The 13,887-nt window shown below is 41.1% G+C and overlaps 1 protein-coding gene across 4 annotated transcripts in view; it reads left to right on the top strand.

Annotated features, from left to right (window-relative positions):
* CRYBG3 (crystallin beta-gamma domain containing 3) overlaps positions 1–13,887 on the top strand; it is a 133,404-nt gene that overhangs the window by 84,921 nt on the left and 34,596 nt on the right. For all 4 annotated transcript variants that reach the window (XM_089330687.1, XM_089330688.1, XM_051859382.3 and 1 more), the window contains 4 exons: positions 4,749–4,891; positions 4,980–5,106; positions 5,922–5,954; positions 11,406–11,515. In XM_089330687.1, coding sequence (XP_089186813.1) covers positions 4,749–4,891; positions 4,980–5,106; positions 5,922–5,954; positions 11,406–11,515 — 413 coding nt within the window. The remainder of the gene's footprint in view (positions 1–4,748; positions 4,892–4,979; positions 5,107–5,921; positions 5,955–11,405; positions 11,516–13,887) is intronic.

The raw sequence follows: 13,887 nt of genomic DNA on the forward strand, positions 1-13,887 counted from the left end.
GTTCACTCCCCAGATGGCTGCAATGGCTGGAGCTGCGCCGACCCGAAGCCAGGAGCCAGGGGCTTCCTCCAGGTCCCCCACGCAGGTGCAGGGGCCCAAGAACTTGGGCCATCTTCTACTGCTTTCCCAGATCATAGCAGAGAGCTGGATCAGAAGAGGAGCAGCCAGGACCAGAACCGGCACCCATATGGTATGCCTGTGCTACAGGCTGGGGCCTTAACCCGCTGAGCCACAGCACCGGTCCGTAGCGCAGCAGTTTAAGCTGCTGTCTGTGTGCGGGTGTCCCATATGAGCCCCGGTTCAAGTCCCTGTTACTCTACTTCTGATCCAGCTCCCTGCTGATGGACCTGAAAAAGCAATTGAACATGGTCCATAAACTTGAGCCCCTCCCACCCACTTGGAAGACCTGGATGGTCAATTCCTGGTTGTTGCAGCCATTTAGAGAATGAACCAGAGAGTGGAAGACTTCTCTTTCTCTCTACCTCTCCCACTCTCTCACTCTAACTCTGCCTTTCAAGTAAATAAAATAAAACTTGAAAAAGCTGTCTTTCTTTAAAAAAAAGTTTGTGAAAAAAATGAAATTAAAAGATAAATTTTGGGGGGCTGGCATTGTGGTGTAATGAGTTACATCAACATCCCATATGGGCACCAGTTCAAGTCTCAGCTACTCTACTTCTGGTCCAGCTCCCTGCTAATGTGCCTTGGAAAGCTGCAGAAGATGGCCTAAGTGCTTGGGCCCCTTCACCCTCGTGAGAGACCTGGAAGAAGCTCCTGGTTTCAGTCTGGCCTACCTCTGGTTGTGGCCATTTGGGGAGCGAATCAGCAGATGAAAGTCCTCTCTCTCTCTGTCTCTCTCTCTCTCTTGCTCTTTCTCTCTCTAACTGTGCTTACCAAATAAATATTTTTTTAAAAAGATAAATTTATTTTGATGCCAAAGTTTTTTGAAATGCACATGTAGTTTTTTCACAGAATGCTTTTTCCACTAACTTTTTGAGGATCCCTCACATATATTATGAAAATACTTTGAAATTTGCTTATCATGTTACATTTTGTAAAATTACACATTACCCAGATAGAGCATGTAGTCCTGTGACTTTGCTATACCTACAGAAGTTAGTAGGTAGAGCTGACGTGAGAAAGCTCTGAGATATCCCAGATGTGTCGAACCTGGGAAAGAGTGAAGCACTACAGCCGCAGTCTCAGTTGAAGTGTAATGTGAACTAAACAAGAGGACAGATAGAAAAACTGCATAATGTAATGCAGATTCCACACGTCCTGGCTTTAGTGTATGGAACACTGTGGATATACTAAGGTCAAATACCGGACATCTTCCTTAGGGATAAAGTGATCTGTGTCCTGGAGTACTTTGGAGAGGACAACCAGAAATGTGTTCCTGTTTCCACATGAGTCATTCAGAGCTGTTGACTTGAGACTTTAAAAAAAAAAAGAGAGAGGACCAAAGGAATACAGCAATATTTGAGTTCTGGGGATTAAGGAATTTTTATTCCTTGGCGTCCTCAATAAAATTTGCCTGGTGTGCTTGTTCTTTGTCAGTTTTATACTAGCTTAACATTTGGATTTGGATTTGCTTTTGTTAGGATTTTCAGTCTTGGGTGTCTCTTTAGGGCTCTAAAACTAGACGGTATGCAGTCAAGACCTTGCATTGTCCTCCTGGGAGCACCAGCTCTCCACTGGGGCCCATATCACACTACCCACCAGGAGTTGTAGTGCAAGAGCTCAGGGGCCTGAGAACTGAGGGATATTATGAAACTTAAAAGCAACCCAATTACTGATCCTTAAGACTTGTCTTTGGGCCTGAAGCAACTATCTAACAGCAAGGCATGCTGCACTCAAGAGTGTGCTAAGCTATCAGAGTGCCTTGAAATATAAGATTGAATGCAATTTTTAAAGTTTTTTTCCATTATTTTTCATTCTTCTTCAGCATTAGAACTCCACTTAAATCTGTGGGACTTGCAGCATTACTGTGCCTAGGGAAGTAAGGATGGCCATAACTTACTAACCTCTCTGTGACTCCCAAGGCTTGTTCTGGTCACTTTCGGAGCAGGCAGTTAGAAGTTTTTTATTTTATGAATTTATCTTCTTTGCATGCTTTATACCATTATTTGTGTGACACTCCCCACCCCACCTGCAGGGGTACTGCCGTGTGACTAGGCTCACATGACCTAGAACATGTGAGTTGCTCCTTTACTCCTGCTACTGCAGCAGGGACTAAAAAGCAGGTGGTAGTAGGGGCAGAAAAAGTAGACATAAAGATGGGGAATTCCAGAATCACCAGAGTGGTGGAGGAGTTCCTGTCTTCAAGAGGGAGCTTAGAGAACTACCCACCCCTGGCTTACAGTTCCAGAGCAGGACCAGACAGGGCCCCCACAACAAATCCTCTGAGCTAGTTAACACTCTACTCTAGCATGGTTGGAAGGAGAGGCGTGCCTAGATGCCTTGAGTGATGGAGGCTTGTGAGTATATAACCAGGTTTGCCAGTATGGCACTCAGATTTTAAATATCTCAATACTCTAGCTGGGACGCTTATTATTGGGACTTTTAGGGTACTTACAGGCTATTAAAACTTTCTTCAGGGGGCCGGCGCTGTGGGGTAGCAGGTAAAGCCTCCACCTGCAGTGCTGGCATCCCATATGGGTGCTGGTTCAAGTCCTGGCTGCTCCACTTCTGATCCAGTTCTCTGCTATGGCCTGGGAAAGCAGTACAAGATGGCTCAGGTCCTTGGGCCCCTGAACCCACGTGAGAAGACCCAGAAGAAGCTCCTAGCTTCAGATCAGCTCAGCTCCGGCCATTGTGGCCATCTAGAGAGTGAACCAGTGAATGGAAGACCCCCCCCCCCCACCTCTCCTTCTCTCTCTGTGTAACTCTGACTTTCAAATAAATAAATAAATCTTTAAAAACTTTCTTCATCTGGAAAGTGGCATTATAAAATGTATATGTGTACATATGTGTAAAATAGCTTTTCACTATTCTGAATAATGCATCTTTGTATATAAACAGTTCATCATTTAGTTTCTTTAGGAATCTTTTCTTAAATGGGAATTTTAGGGTCAAAGAGAATGAACCATTCTAACTGTTTTCATATATTGCTAAATTACTTTCTCAAATAGTTATTTAATTTGTATTCTACGAACAATGTTCTCTGGTCAAACTGGATTTTTATTTATTTTTTCATAATTTATTAGAGAGGGAAAGAAGACAGAAAGAGCCCTCATCCTCTGGTTTACTCTCCAAATGTCCACAAGGGCCTGTGGATGGGGCTAAATGTGGGAGCCAGGTCTCCTATGTGAGTGACAGGAACGCAATCACTTGAGCTTCATTGCCAACTCGGGAAATGCATTAGCAGGAAACTGGAATCAGAGGCTTGATCTGGGAATTGAATCCAGGTACTACAACACAGGACTTGGGCTTCCAAATCTGCATTTTTTTTTTCAAGTTTTTATTTACTTGTTTAAAAGGCAGAATTACAGAGAAAGAAGTAGAGACAGAGATCTTCCATCCAGTGGTTCACTCCCCAAAAGGATTGCAATGACCTCGGCTAGGTCAGAGTGAAGCCAGAAGCCTGGAGCTTTTCCAAGTCTCCCACATGAATGCAGGGGTCCAAGCACTTGGGCCTTCCTCTGCTGCTTTCCCAGGTGCATTAGCAGGGAGCTGGAAACAGAAGTGGAGCAGCCCACTGTGCCACAGTGTCTGCCCCCAAATCTACACCTTAACTGCTACCCCAAGTGCTGCCCCAGAAACTGGATTTTTAATCCTTCTTAATTTAATTTTAAAGAGTAGAAATTTTGTCTAATTACTTTAATTCAGTTTTAATTTAGTAGTGAAATTGGACACTTGCATGTATGTTTTTTATGAATTGCCTGTCTTTAGCTGGTTTATCTATTTGGGTCTTGAGAGTTTTTCTAAGATGTCTTTGTTTTACATAAGTTACCTAACCTACCAACCTTTTTCTAATAATGTATTCTCATTTTGATTTTTTAATAAAAAATTTTAAGTATTATTTATTTTCAGTTACTTGAAAGAGTGACAAAGAGATTCTATTTCCTGGTTCACTACCCAATTCCTATAATAGCCAGGGCTGGGTAGGATGAAGCCAGGAGCATGGAAGTCTCATCTGGGGCTCCCACAGGGGTGGTAGGGGCCTGGACACCAGAGCCAATATCTGCTGCCTTCCAGGATGCGTTATCAGGGAACTGGGCTAGAAGCAGAGTAGCTGAGATTGGAACCAGGCGCTTTGATATCGGATGGAAGGTTCCACTCAACAGCTTAACCCCCTGTACCTGCAACATCTGCCCTAAATAATTTTAAGTGAATGTTACTTGTTTTTTAGATTACATTTCAGCTCATCAGTCATCTCCCACATTGCCTACAGTACATTGTTTAGTTTTGTTTCATGTAACTTTTGGTCTTTATGCACAATGAGAATTTAGTCTCCTTTATAAGTAGTATTACACAGGATAGCCAGTAAGTCCCAGCAATTTACCAATTTTTGCCCAGTTTTCATTTATATAGAAAAGGTTTTCCTGTTTAAAGTAAACCCAGGCTTATTTGTTTCTTTAAACTGTTTAGGAGTAGTGACTATAAAATTGTTTCCTGTACAATTTAAGATTCTTCCTGGCATTATTTGTGCAAAAATGATCCCAGTAGTGTGTGACTTGTGCTCAGACATAACAGTGCATAAAACAAAATGCTTGTTCTCTTAAACTTTCCTCTTCCTATTTTTGTTTTAGAATTTTATAGAATCTTCTATCACACTGTTTGAATCTGACCTAGAAAGTGGGAAGTTTATTGATATTACAAATCGGGAAATTCCTGACTTAGAAGAAATTGGCTTTGGCAGTGAAACAAGATCCATTCATGTTAAAAGTGGAGTGTAAGTTTCCCCTATGTTAAGAACCTTGAGAGACTGGTGTTTAAAAGTATTATTTGCTTGATTGATCTTTTTTCCCCTCCCTCACTAGATGGGTTGCCTACCAGCAGAAGTTCTTCTGTGGAGAACAGTACATTCTAGAGAAGGGGAAATATAAATGCTTTTTTGACTGGGGAGGATCCAATAATATAATTATGTCAATACGACCTATCCAGCTGGTAAGTGAAATATGAAGCCAACCCACATCAGTGGCATGTAATGGTATATTAAGTGAGTATGGGAGTGGACATTTTGAAAGTGAAAATGTTGAATTATGTGTATATGTGTAAATGCAGACAATGAGACATAATATGCATTTGTGTACACTGCATAGAGAGGTAGTGTGGATAGTAGCACATGAACGAGACGACACTGTAATTTGAACAGTTCACTCAACAGTTTTATCTAGCGCCTCTGCTGTGTCAGATAGATCACTGAAGATAAAAGATAAACAAGACTCCCCTGACGGGTCTTAGTCTTGAAGGGGAAGCAGATCTGTAGACAAGTAAAGACGGTGTGTCTAGGCAGGGCTGAGGAGTCAGGGAGAGGAGTGGGCCTGGGCAGTTGGGGAGGGTCAGGGTGTACTGAGTGATGTTTTAAGGATAAAAGCAATATTTTTCCGGCAGAAAGGGCATTCCACAAGGCCAGAGTAATCTCCGTGTGTGGAAAGTTAGGAAGTTGTATAGTATTTGGATAACACAGAAGAATAAGAGTACCCATGAGATAATGATCACAGATTCGAACTTTGTCTTTCAAAGGGGCATTGGGGCACATTTTTTTTCCTAGCTATTATTCAAAATGAATTAGTCATAAGTGCTAAAATTATTATGAGAGAGTCCCGTATGTTATTTGAAGGTCATAGGCAGTTCTAGGAATCTAGTAGTTTGCTCAGAGCATTCAAAATTTGTTTTTCAAAAGACATTTTCAAAACATTTGAAAAGACACCTCAGATTACATGATTGCATTGTTTAACATGTTTGAACATGTTTTTCAGGAACCACTTGGGATAAATGAGCCTCCACATTTGGTATGTTGAAAAATATTCTTCACTTACCATTGTTACACAGTTTACTAAAAGTGTTCATTCCCTTTCTCAAATCTTTTTCTTTCCCTCGGATAACTTTTGTGTGTATTGGTACCTTAAGCAGGAGAGTGTCCATCTTTGTGGCTGTCACACAGTTCCTTTTGTGTTACGTGATAGAGCTGCAGCTCTGACCACTTTGGGATCATTTTGAACCTGTGCATGCCTGCCTGCCTGCCTGTCTCTTTTTTTCTCTTTCTTTCAGATTGATTATTTATTTTAAATTTATTTATTTATTTGAAAGGTAGAGTTACAGAGAGAAGCAGAGAGAGAGAGAAAGAGGTCTTCCATACACTGGTTCACTCTTCAGATGGCCACAACGGCCACAGCTGCACTGATCTGAAGCCAGGAGCTGGGTCTCCCACGTGGGTGTAGGGCCCCCAGGACTTGGGCCATCTTCTACTGCTTTCCCAGGCCATAGCAGAGAGCTGGATCAGAAGTAGAGCAGCCAGGACTTGAACCGGCGCCCATACAGGATGCCAGCACTGCAGGCAGCAGCTTTACCCTCTATGCCGCAGCGCCTGCCCCTTTCTTTCTTCCATGTCACACGCTTACTTGGCATAGCACAGTTGACTGTAGATAGAATGGAGAGTGTCTTCACCTGTCTATCCTGCATGTGATTTCTAATACCTGTATCAAAACATGCACTTGGTGAAGTGGAAACCCTACCTTTTCACTCACAGTGTGTTCATGGTTCGAAGGGGAGTGGACAATACTCTGGAGCCTAATGTTTCTTTCTCCATTGAGGGCTGGAAGTTGTGCCTGTTTTATGCTACTAATGACTCTAAGGTCATTAATAATCCCATCTATCAATAACAAAACTGAGATTCAGAATTTAAGCAAGTGCCATATCACAGTTAGAGGTAGCAAAGTAGACCTCTTCTAGTATTTGACATTGACAAAACCAGATTTTCAGGGTTTTTCACAGACAGACATGTGAGCAGTACAACCATGGGAGGAAAAGGCAATGACAGCCATTGCCTTCTCTATTTCACTTTGAATAACACATTCATAAAAGTTACTGTCAAAGAGCCAGATGTAGTGATTAATTGTAAATATTTGGCATTTGCTACCTTTACATAACACTGTCTTTTCTCTGAAACTGTGTTTTTTGTATTCATGTCAGTGTTTATATATCTCAGATGCACTGAGTTTAACTAGGCTTCCATTCACAGGGCTTTGAGGTTTTATTTTATGATTAGCTCAGGCCTGTTGGGAACATTTCCCTTCTGAATATAATTGACTTGTTGTATTTAGAGCTATTTCCTGCCAGATCTTTATTTTGGACTTGTGGAAACTCCCCACTGTGGATTTTTAAAGTGCTTTTTCACAGGATTCAAAATAACAGGAATAGATAAAAGAGTTAAACAGGAATAATTTCAAGCTGCAGATTGCACTTTAAGGACAGATGAAAAGTCCCATTCTTGTAAGCTCTGGTTCTCTGCCTCCCTCCCAGGTTTCTTTGTTTGTTTGTTTCTTTTTTAATGGATTTCCTTTTTTGGGCCAGATTGTGGGAGGGTTTTCTTTATAGTATTTCCAGTCCAACTTGGAGGGACAGGAAGCAGCAGCAGACGCCCAGTGCCGTGGCCCCTACTTCACTTTTCTGGGTTTGCCTCAGTTCCTGCCTTGTGAACTGCACGTTTCAGACAGGTTTATGATAAACAGAGATTGGATAACAAACATACCATGCCCTTTTAGTTCACCCAGAATAAAGCTCCTGTTATTTTCAGTGGCTTCATGCTGGGGCGTTTTCCTTGTCTGTATGCAGTTAGATGTAAGCAGAGGTGTCCTGGCAGGTGGCCTGGTGTTCCATTCAGTAACTAGGGAGTATTTTCTCCTTCTCAGGTAGCTGTGACAGCCAGGCCTACAGATGCTCTGCTCCCTTGGGGGTGCTCGTGTTCCCCTTCTGTGAGAGATAAGGAGTTCAACTGAGAGAGGAAGTTTTTATTATGATGATTTTAAGAGGAATTCCTCAAGCAACTTAAGAGGGAATAGGCCAGAAAAAATGTGTGCACAGAGGTTAACCTCCATTGTGAAGGTTCTGGTGATGAAAATGTTGCTGGTTAGTTGTAAACATCTTGTGAGGAGCGAGGGATTCTTTGGGATTCTGAAGGAACACTGCCTTTTATCGTGGCGATTATTTTTCTAAAAAGCTAAAGATGTCACGGATTTCAGCTCAAGACATTATATATATATATGGGTCATTATAAATTTCATCATTAGCAGGTGGCAGCTTTTTTTTTTTTTTTAATTTTTCTCCTAAGCAAAACAGAAACCAAACAGAAGGTGAATTGTCTTCATATTGTCATCATCTCTCTCTTAATGAGTCCTGAAATCTTATTGGACTACATCTTGCAGAAGTGAATTTTGTTTCCAGGGGAGGTGTGAGTCAGGCACCATTCTCTGGAAAATTCTAAGCAGTTCCCACCTTTGACCCAACCAAGTACCTGGCATTCCTAGAATTTTTTTCAAGTAAATTAGCAAATTGCCAAATTTTAGATTTCTTTGAATACTCAGACCCTGTTCCATTTTATACATGTTCCTGGCCAAGGAAAACGTCTGGGTCTTCTCTTACATTGAATAACTTAGTCACCCTGAATTTTACAGTGATGACAGTTGTGTGGTTACTGTCATGCGTGGGGATAGTAAAGTGACTTTTAGACATCGATTAGTAAGATGCAAGAGGAATAGAAAGAAAACACTTTCGTGTGTTTGTGTTGGGGAGATACTGTGACCAGCTTATAGAATCTAAGGTCTGGAAATAGGAAGAACTGTTTAAATAAAGAAAGCCGCCTTTGAACAGGGAAATAGTTATTGTAGGATGCGTAATTGCTGTGAGAAGTGCATAATACTACATTGTGCGGAAGGTGTGATGTCATAAGGAATGGAAACAAGGCTTTTCTTTGTTCGACAACTCTCATGTTTATATGAGGGAAGTCTAAAGAGCTGCAGAAGGGGAAAGAAAGTTTCTCATAGGAATTATTTTAGTATTGGAGTAAATAAAATTATATTAAAAGATGATGGAATAAGTTTTTGAGCCTGGCTTCTGTGTTTGGTCAGTAATTGACTTTGGAGGTTGTTAGTTTCTTATATTGGATGAGAGACCTGTTGCCACATTTTATTTATGTTTATGATAAGTGAGAATTACAGTGAAAGGCTTTTATACAACATCATGATAAAGTGGTGATTTCTGCCTCACAGGGTAGTTCTAATACAAGTGAAAAGTTACCTTACACACCAATGGGGTACCTCTGCCTGCTTCTATACACTTCCACATGAGGGATGTGTAGGGATTAAGTCACACTGCCACATGGCACAGAGGGGTGGATGTGGTTTGAAAAGTATTCATGCCTTATCCATCTGATTGTTGCCTAGGCTCTCAGCAACCTGAGTTGATTTGTACATTGTTTTTCTCCATTGATCTGGAAGGGAAATCAACATAGTGATTTACCCAGTTAGTGTTTCTTTGAAAACTTAATTTTACTAAGGCACTGTCATTTAATTTTATCTATAATTGAAACCATAATTTAATTGCTATAATTAGTAAGAATAAGGTTGGTTTCTATGTGAACCACCCGCAGAACATTATTATGAAAATTGTTCTAGACTGAAGCATTTACAAGGAAGTCAAAATGAGGTGTTACTTTTGTGGGTTTGTTCTGATTTTGAGTGAACTATACACTGCTTTTCACTTTGGGGTTAGGTAGAAATAAAATTCAGATAAGTATTAAATTCAGGTTTTTAAAGTTTGGGCAAAAAACATTTTAAGCCAGCAAATCAAAAAGTTACAATATGACAGATTTTTTTTGTTTATACTTGTGTGAATTTTAATTATTTTTGGATATGAAGACAGACTAAAAGTTAGAGATGGCTAGTATGTATACTTATCTGAGATAACGATAAACCTGCATTGTCAGTAGTCCAAAAATTGGTGTTTTATAGCTTCATGGTACAGCGTTGAAGTATAAATCTTACACTCAGCAATATAAAATTAAATAATTCAAGTAGCTGTGAGTACAAGTAGTACAAAGACAGCTGTGGTCACCATTCTCGTATGGCTGTTCCAATTATTACTGTGAATTAAGGTAACATTTGCAAGCAAGAGAGATTTTGCTGCATTTTTGGAAGTTAAAAGTGATTGACTTTGTAGTTTCCTGTTTTACAAACTTTTAGTTAAAAATGTACTTCTGTCTTAACTTTGGGCTTACTGCTGCTGTCCTCTGTATCCAGCAGAAGGACTGGGACAGGAACTTGCTGGATCACATCTCCTTAAGGCAAGGAGTCCCTTTACGGTGTGATTTCACATTAGAAGTCATGTTGCACAAGCTGTGGCTGCTCAGGGGGGAATTGGTTCTTTCACCTCTTTGGTTTTGGCCGATCTTTGACATCAGACCAAGCAGAGACAGAGCAGAATGAGATAGTCAAGAAACAATTTCACTAAGAGGACCCTTGGGAAACTGGAGGAGGTGAACATCCACTGCTCAGTTGTTCTCCATGACAGCGCAAGCAGGGGAGAGGACAAAGCTGCAGACCATTCATTGCGAAGCTTCTCAGCTGCAGTCAGGCCTGTCAGTGCAGGGTGGACCCCGGGCCCATATTATTCCAAGTCTCCAGTGTATTATGGAACACTCATTCAGTTCATTCATTGTTTCTTTCCTATTTTATAGATCCAAGGCCACGAGAGTTGTAAATTATTGTTTTTCTGGTCTAAAGGGACTTGTGGTTGAGATTTCCTGGATTTTTCTTGATAGAAGGGACCAAAGTAGAATCATAGCTATTTAGAACTATAAGCTGTGCATTTAAGGAATCCTTATCAGAAAACCGAAGCCTGTAAGCCGAAAGACCCACCAGAGACATGTTTCTCTCTTCACCGTAAATCTCACACTGATCCCATCATTATTATCTCCTCTGTCATCCGCTTCTGCTCTCCTAGGCACGCATGTTCCCTCCTTTCCTCCTAACTGGGAGTCAGGAAAACCTGGGAGAAAGACGACACACTAGCTGGTCCCCAGAGTAATCCAAACCGCTTCGTTATTTAGCGCTAAATTGCTTCTTCTTGTATGCATCTCATCTCCCCAGAGTGGATAAAAGTCATTTGACACAGTGGACAAGGACCACATTTAGTGGTCCTTGATTCTGTAGGTAGCATTGTTGTGTGGGCACTGTGCCCACAGTATGGTGCACGAGTTGTATGAAAGTGGTAAACAATGGTGACCTCCTTTGCTGAGAAAATGTAGGAAGAACAGTGTGACTTTAAGATCACTATCTTCAACATAGATAAAATACCAGTCTAATATTTTGCAAAATTTTTAAAAGTACATGGAAGTAAAGGTTTTTATTTGCCTATGATGATGTAAAAAATTGAAGTGTTTAATTATTATTGTGTTGTTCTTGCAGCTCAAAGCATTCAGTAAACCTGGGTTCCAAGGTGAATGTATAGATTATACAAATGAAATTTTTCATTTGACTTCATTCACACCACGTTCTTTTAAAGTTCTTCGGGGTTGGTATGTATGTTTATTGAGTGTTTTCTACTGTTACTTAGTAACTAAATTTCTTTTAAAGTTACAGAGGTTTGCCTTGTTTTCTGTTCTGCATGCAAAGTGAGTTTAAAAAAAATGTAACCATTGCTCAACTGCTAACTTGCCTATAAATTTGACTCATAGTGGAATATAGAAAAATGCAATGGGCACCTTCTAATGGCTTTGTTTTTCATTGTTCCCTTTAATTGCTTTCTAAATATTTTGAATGTATTTTATGGGTATAGCATGGTATAGAATGCTGTAAAGAGTAACTATTCTTTTTGTCCTTGTAAGACACATTACTTGTAAATTTTTTCAAAGGTTTGTTTTATTTATTTGAAAGGCCAAGTTACAGAGAGAGGGGGTGGGGAGGGAGGGGTAGAAAGCGATCTTCTCTTCACTGGTTCACTCCCCAAATGGCCACAACCGTGGCTGGGGCTGGCCGAAGCCAGGAGCTGCTTCTGGGTCTCCCATGTGGGTGCAGGGGCCCAAGGATTTGAGCCATCTTCCAGTGGTTTCCCAGGTGCATTATCAGGGATCTGGATCCGAAGTGGAGCTGCTGGGACTCAACCGGCACCCATATAGGATGCTGGCATCATTGTGCCTTAATGCATTATGCCACAATGCCAGCCTCTACTTCAAAATTAAAAAAAAAAAAAAAACTTTTTCATGTTTGCTTAAAGTACTCATTATTCCCATTTGTGAAATGATGAGGAAATGAGATTCAGAGTGTTTTTCGCAAGTTCACAAACCAAGTGCCAAACCCGGGGTTGCTTTGGTGTTTTTTTTTTTTTTAACTTTAAATACTATATTTTGGCAAGTGCTGCGCTCACTATGCTAATCCTTCGCCTGCAGCGCCAGCACCCCGGATTCTGTCCTGGTTGCTCCTCTTCCACTGCAGCTCTCTGCTGTGGCCCGGGGAGACCAGGAGGAAGCACCTGGCTCCTGGCTTCAGATTGCACAGCGCACCAGCTGTAGCGGCCATTTTGGGGGGTGAACCAACGGAAGGAAGACCTTTCTCTCTGTCTCTCTCACTAACTCTGCCTGTCAAAAAAAAAAATACTATATTTCCCTAACTATAACAATATACTGTATCTTTCTCACATGTGCAGAAAACTTTATGTGATTCTCTATGGTTTCTAGGTAGTATATCTCTATCTAATAACCCAGCAAAATCTCCCTTTTTCTTTGAAAAATCTTGGCTTTGTCAGCGCTCCTCCTTGCTCTTCCTGGGTCAGTAGAGAGGGTCTCCTACTTGAATCTCCCAATTACTCCTTACTACGGAGTCTTATTTCCAGTGTTTACCACAGAGTGATCATAGCCCAAGCCTTTGTAAAATCCAGTTTAATACTTTTACTAATCGGCTTTAATTTCCATGGCCTTTCTCTGGTACCACAGACCAAGCTCAAACTTCCATTTTCATCCTTTACCATCAGCTAGTTCTCGTATTCCTTGTTCATTCTCTGTCTTTATCCTGTGCCTTGTTTCCCCCTCTTCCAACGAGTTTACTTAGCCATTTGTTTCCCTCCTTATCATCTACCCCAAGAGCCTGCAAATTTGTTTTCTTTCTTAAGGGCCAAATGGTAACTATTGTGGACCTTGTGGACTCTAGAGGCTCTGTCCTAGCTACTCAGCACTGCATTAGATTACACAAAGCAGTCATAGACAATACACAGATGAACAGGCATGACTATGTTCCAGTGTAATTATGCACATTGGAATTCAAATTGTACCTAATATTTACATGTCATGACATAGCCTTTTAATTTTTGAAAACCATTTAAAAATGTAAAAGCGTCTCTTGGCTTTGGGCTGTATGGAAACAGGCAACGGGGCCCATTTGGCCCACCAGCTGTAGTTTGCTGATCCTGGTCTGTAACAGATTTTAGATCTCTGCTAACCCTAGCCAGCAGATGCTATTTGTTTGGCCTATATACTACACTAAATGAATTTTTTTATATCACTACTTAAGTGTAGGATATATTACGGAAGAATCTGTTTCTGACTGTCTCCTTAAACAATCAGAAGATTTTTGAAGGCTTTAGGAAAGCTTTTGTCTTTGGCAGTACTTACTGGTGTTGAGTAGACGGTGAGTGTGCGCCCAGTGTGCCACATCCACCGTCATACCCAATTTTTTTCACCCAGCCTGCTACTCATTTGCATGACCTGCTTAACATCCTGCAGGTATGTAAGTTTGTTATCTCGCTTATCTACATAGATTTTTTTTTTTTTTTTGACAGGCAGAGTGGACAGTGAGAGAGAGAGACAGAGAGAAAGGTCTTCCTTTTGCCGTTGGTTCACCCTCCAATGGCCGCCACGGCTGGTGCGCTGCGGCCGGTATACCGCGCTGATCTGAT

Source organism: Oryctolagus cuniculus, chromosome 4, assembly GCF_051225735.1.
Source record: "Oryctolagus cuniculus isolate XC-2025 breed Fujian yellow rabbit chromosome 4, ASM5122573v1, whole genome shotgun sequence".
Classification (NCBI taxonomy): domain Eukaryota; kingdom Metazoa; phylum Chordata; class Mammalia; order Lagomorpha; family Leporidae; genus Oryctolagus; species Oryctolagus cuniculus.